Source organism: Mauremys mutica, chromosome 7 (assembly GCF_020497125.1).
Source record: "Mauremys mutica isolate MM-2020 ecotype Southern chromosome 7, ASM2049712v1, whole genome shotgun sequence".
Lineage (NCBI taxonomy): Eukaryota > Metazoa > Chordata > Testudines > Geoemydidae > Mauremys > Mauremys mutica.
The window spans coordinates 46,101,574-46,107,573 of record NC_059078.1 but is presented as its reverse complement, the minus strand read 5'-3'; the positions used below and the strand labels follow the sequence as shown (position 1 = coordinate 46,107,573).

Here is a 6,000-nt window from a genome sequence, read left to right as displayed (position 1 = left end):
AATTCTGGGTCCTTCTCAGGCTCGAGTTAGCCACCCCTGTAATACAGTTTTCTGGCTGTCATGCTGGAGATTGCTGTCTGGGGTGAGCAGGAGGGCAGCAGGGACTCTGGCTTTGCTAAAGTTATGGTGGGGGGAGAATTTTAACTGTGAAATTAAGATTGGTTGGTTGGTTGGTTTGTTTTCCTAATCCTTGTGGCTTCAGTACGACATCAGCAGGCAGGGTGCTACTGTGGTGCAGCGGGGGCGGTGCTCAGAGATCTCCTGAGGCCTGTAGTCCTGCCTGTCCTATGAGAATCTTTTCCAGGAGCGCCTAAAGGGAGATAGCATGAGAAAAAGGGTGTTAGAGCTCTGAAGTCCCACACACCTCCCCGTTACAGCGACAGTACTAGGTTAAAGATTTCCGAGCACCATGTGTGATAGGGGTGGACCTGAGCATCATGCAGCCTTGAGGGGCTCCTTCCAAATCCCCAAGGCACAAAGACCTGAACTACAGTAGTTAGGTGCACCTGGGCAGCAATGCTCAGGAGTGGTTTCAGTGGCCTGTGCCAGGCTTTCACTGGAGGGACAGCAGGAGAAATTGGAAGGACTGGGAGGGTGTAGGGGGAGTATGGAGTGGGAGTCGCACAGCTGTTTGAGGTTGCTGAGGAGGAGGGGAGGAAGGAAAAGGAGGAGTAAGCAAGTGAATGGAGGATTGTGAGGCAGTGGGTTGAGGGGAACTCATAAAGGGCTCGATCCCCAGCTCAGTGAAGTCAATGTCAGCACGTTTAGTGACTGCAGTGGGTAGCGGATAAGGCCCAGGGTCCACATAAACATCTGAACCTTGCAGTGGTTACTTGAATGTGTGCTCAGAAAGGTCAGAGGTTATGGGCTGGATGCAGGAGTCCCGGGGTGAAGTTTTCTGTCTGGTGTTATCTGGTCTGATCTCCTGCATGATTAGGGAGCTCCCCCGATCTGCACCTGGCTCCCTACTTCAGGGAAAGCTGGAATGACTATTGGGCTTGGTCCTGGGAAAGGAATGGCCCAGCAGTTTGCCAGTGGGCTGAACTCTCATACCACCAGCCAGACTGAAGGGAGGAGGTGAATGGTGGAAGAAGGGCAAGGCGGAAACAAAATACAAATTTCCCTCCTGCTTCTGGTAGCACTGATTGCGGCATTGGGGGTTTCTCTTGCTCCCCTATGTTTCACTAGAAAGAATGATTTATTATTGAAATAATAATAATAATAAAAAAAAAGTCAAGGCTTCCTCTGTGGTTCTGGGGAAGTAGGTGATGTCAAGCTCATTAATCATGCATTGGCAGCAGCACTCTGTCATGAGGGGTGTGGCAGAAACACCCAGCCTGGGCAACTAGGGAAACTTCAGTGGTTGAGCTGCAGTTGGTGTCATCACAGGAAATAGGCAACTGAAAAGTAATGAAATCTATGCAAAGCAAAGTCTACGAACTGTTAGGAAACCCCTGAATCAGCGCCCTGGAAATATCACAGAAAGAAGGGGTTCAGGCTGCACAGGGCCCAGGAAACAAACTGCTATTTCTGGAACAGTTCTCCCAACTCTTCGCCACTGCCTCGTCCACAGCACTTTTGCAGGAGCCCCTCCTCTCTGATTCTCCCCCTCCACTTCCCTCTCCCTCCTCCAAGCTCTCATAAAGGAGGCCAGCAAGGAGTCAGGTCAGACTACATCCATTTGGATATTTCCAGATTTGTTTTTTTTAATTTGTGTATTAATACAGTGATCACGACACAAGGGACCATCAGCCCCAGTTAGAGCTGTGCATAGGGCAGTTCCTAGAAGGTGCAAGCTTCCTGACTCATTCCTATCACAGCATCTCAGTCCCATCCTGCAAAAGCCCAGTAAAGACAATAGACATCTAGGTAACTGTAATCTTTTCTGTGGCAAATCACAGAGCGCAGAGCTGCCCTAGAGCTGTCACACTCTGTGTGGAGAGTGCAAATCCTGTCAGCAGCACAGCACCCAGTTTTTAAGTTAGTTGCAGGTGTGTGGAACTGGCTCACATTCAGAAACTAATGGTTTGGAAGCAGCTATAGCTGCATCACACTCCTGAATGAATCTAGAATCTATAAAGTCTCCAGCAAGGCAGAGCCAATGACTCTTTTCCAATCACCAGCTTATAGGTTCCACATACAAGACTGCATCCCAGATTCATTTTCAGGCTATTGTTTGAATTAAAATTGTTATGAATTACTCCAGAGAGGAGGAGTATTAGATTTCATACTATGTGTGCTTTTGTATTACCTTCCACACTTCACTCCAGGACCCAGCAGCTTTCCTGTCTCCAGTGCTACAAATCTCTGCACCTCCAGGAAGTGAAACACACACACTAGAAGAAAGCATCCCCATCTCTGTAGCAGAAAGTACAGAAGTAACTAGCTGGCTGTGTTACAGTACCACGTGCTACATTGCCATCTCACACTCACTGCAGCATCTGCTTATCCTAACCCATCTGTGCCTGCCTGTCTGTGTAACAGGAGGGAAATGCATTCCACATGCCACTGCCCTCAGTCCTGCTCAAGTTGAAAGGAAGAGGAAAGTACCCATCTAGGGTGCGGTTTTTGGTGATGCTAACAGCTCTACGAAAAGCAGAAATAAGACAGAGAATTGGGCAGGAAGTGAGGTCATCACTTATAAGCCTGTGGCTGCGCTGATGTCATCATGCAACTTAGTGGCAGGAAGTGATATGGGAGCAGGAGTCAAAGAGGAAACCGAATCAAACAACTGAGGTTAACAAACTTGGCATTCATCATGTGGCATCTCCAGGGACTTTCTAAGAAACCAAGATTGGGTTTGGCTCCCTGATGTCAGTTAGCTTGATTTGCACGCCAGGTTAAACGCCACCAACGGTAAAGGGATGAGTGTGCAGCTGTGCTGACCGCATGTCAGTGTTAATGACAACTACTACCTCTTGCTGGTTCCCTTTCCCTATCCACTCAAGGGAAAGCATTAAAGGACCAGCTTCCTGCAAACTTCATTCTGCACAAGTCTCTGTGAGAGACATGGGCTCAAGCTGCAAAGGTCAAATCTGGATTCAAACTTTTCCAAGGGTCTGGTGTATTCAGAACCAGGGTTTTAGCTGTTGCCCATCTCTAGTTTTTTATGACAGTGGTATTACTTTTACCTAGCACCATTCATCCTGGAGAATCTCAAAGCACTTTACAATCAGATATACACACTATATGCTGTTGTCATTTCATCCACCACTAAAACGTTAGCATCTCTGGTGAAATCCCAGCAATCGTTTAACAGTACACAATACTAACCTAGAGCTTAGTACTAGAAGAGGAGAGGAATAGTGTATTGGAGGCAGCATGGAATTATCCAGAATGGAATTTATCCATGACAATAACAACTTCCACACTCTCCTGAAAAGAGCAGAGGAGCCTTCACTCCTATTTTTAAAGCCAGAAGGGACTTAATCTAGTCTGACTTCTTGCATAACACAGCTGAGAGAATTTTATCCAGTGATTCATGGATCAAGCCCATAATTTCTGATTGATCTTAAGTACATCCAAAGTGGCCAGAACCTCAGTCTCATAACTTGTTGGAAAACCAGAAGTACAATGCTTCCTCTCTCTGTCTGTAACAGCATCCTGGAATATTCAGTACTGATACAGAGGGAAGTGTCATACTGGCTTGCTAACCCTATATGATGCAGTGTTCCTTGGAGGTCTCACATTCAAGTACTGACACACCCAACACTGCTTATTTTCTAAGATCCAGCATAGTCCTAGCATTTGGTGTTATAGATGCTGGGATATATGCATGGTTTACTGTAAGGATGGCTGTATATTTTAACCCTATGTAATTCTGTTTATCTAATCCCAAACCTCCTGTGGCAGGTGGTGACATAGAATTCAGGTCACTGCTCTCTTGGAGATATCCTTCCTGGATTTCTTTCTCCTGGATCAGTAGCTGAGGCTGTAAAGAAAAAAAAAACACCAACGAACACAGAAATCATGTCAGAGAAGATAAAATACAAATCAACCCAACCAAGCAAATTAGATCCGAACAAAAAAAATCTTTAATTAGTGCCTTTTAAACGATTAGCTGTGCAGGAGTGAGGACAGGCCCATCTTCTCAGCCTGTGCTCATGTTGGCTGTATGTGCGCATGTGCTCAATGTGTATTGTGTGTGGTGTTCGGATGTGTTCCTGTGGTGTATGCGTATGTGATGTGTGAGAGTGTGGAAATAGTTGTTGAAGGCGTTCAGTTATTATGATATTTGTGAGGGAGGCAGCCCCGCAGCCTGTGCAATCTTCAGGGCCGCCCGGGGGGGCAAGAGGGGCAATTTGTCCCGGGCCCCACAGGGGCCCCCATGAGAGTTTTTCGGGGGCCCTGGAGTGGGGTCCTTCACTCGCTCTGGGGGCCCCGGAAAACTCTCGCGGGGCCCGGGCCCCCGGAGCTTCTTCCGCTCCAGTCTTCGCCGGCGGGGGGTCCTTCCACTCCAGCGGAAGGACCCCCCGCCGGTGAATTACCACCGAAGCAGGACCCGCCGCCGAAGTGCAGCCGGGTCTTCGGCGGTAATTTGGCGGCGGGGGGCCCTTCCGTTCCGGGACCTGCCGAAGTGCCCCGAAGACCCACGGCGGGGGCCCCCGGCCACTGAATTACCGCCGAAGACCCGGCTGCACTTCAGCAGCGGGTCTCGCTTTGGCGGCAATTCGGTGGCGGGAGGCCCCCGCCGCGGGTGTTCGGGGCACTTCGGCGGCAGGTCCCGGAACGGAAGGGCCCCCCGCCGCCAAATTACTGCCGAAGCGGGGGCCCCCCGCTGCCGAAGACCCCAGGCCCCCAGAATCCTCTGGGTGGCCCTGGCAATCTTGGCTTAATGGGGAATACTCTCTCCTATGATGTAGGTGCACAAGACAGCAACCTGTCAATTTAACTAGGAAATCCCATAGTCTGCCTGTGGAATATCAAAAATAGAAATTGATTGCAGTCTATGAAACGGGTAGCCATTCGGCTCTGCTCTCATCTGATTTCTAGCCCATTTAACCCATTTGCAGATGGAAAATAAAGAGGCTCTTATGTGCACCAGTGTGCTGGATATACAAAAAGTTTGATACTCATATCAATTTGCCATAGGTCCTGAAACTCAAGATAAACCCATTGGTCTACTATCCTCATTGTGTTATAAAAGCATCAAGGAGGAATAAAGGATGGCATCACAATGGGACACAAGCCACTTGTCAGATTTCACCATCGGTATGCTTAGATTCCAAGGCCAGAAGGACCATTGTGATCATCTAGTCCAGAGGTGGGCAAACTTTTTTTGACTTGAGGGCCACATCTGGGTATGGACATTGTATGGCGGGCCATGAATGCTCATGAAATTGGGGGTTGGGATGTAGGAGGGGGTGAGGGCTCTGGCTGGGGGTGTGGGCTATGGGATGGGGCCAGAAATGAGGAGTTCAGCGTGCGGGAGGGGGCTCTGGATTGGGGTGGGGGGTTGTGAGGGCTCTGGCTGGAGGTCCAGGCTCTGGGGTAGGGCCAACTATGAGGGTTTGGGATCCAGGAGGGGGCTGCAGGCTGGGGGGCGGAGCAGAGGGGTTCAGAGTATGGGAGGGGGCTCCAGGATGAGGCAGGGGGTTGGAGTGTGGGAGAGGGTACAGGCTCTGGGCTGGGGGTGTGGGTTCCAGGGTGGGGCCAGAAATGAGGGGTCATGGTGCAGGAGGGGGCTCTGGGCTGGGGCAGGGAGTTAGGGGGCAGGGGAGGGAGCTCTGGACTGGGGCTGAGGGGTTCAGAGTGCAGGAGGGGGCTCCAGGATGGGGTTGGTGTCTGGGGTGGGGGGGGTGAGGGCTCCGGCTGGGAGTGCAGGTTCCGGGGTGGAGCTGGGGATGAGGGGTTTGAGGTGCAGGAGGGTGCTCTGGGCTGGGATCAAAGGGTTCAGAGGGTGAGGGGGGAATCAGGGCTGGGGCAGGGGTTGGGGCATGGGAGGGGGTCAGAGGTGCAGGCCCCAGGTGGCGTTTACAGGACGCAGTGGTATGTCTCTTC

The 6,000-nt window shown here is 50.6% G+C and overlaps 1 protein-coding gene across 1 annotated transcript in view; it reads right to left on the bottom strand.

The window, feature by feature from the left end:
• Nucleotides 1-224: 224 nt before the first annotated feature.
• Nucleotides 225-6,000, bottom strand: part of LOC123375210 (high mobility group protein HMGI-C-like) — a 29,530-nt gene continuing 23,754 nt past the window's right edge. The window contains exons 4-5 of the mRNA XM_045025958.1: nucleotides 3,841-3,931; nucleotides 225-310 (exon numbers count right to left, since the gene is read on the bottom strand). Of these exons, the coding sequence (XP_044881893.1) occupies nucleotides 225-310; nucleotides 3,841-3,931 (177 nt within the window). The remainder of the gene's footprint in view (nucleotides 311-3,840; nucleotides 3,932-6,000) is intronic.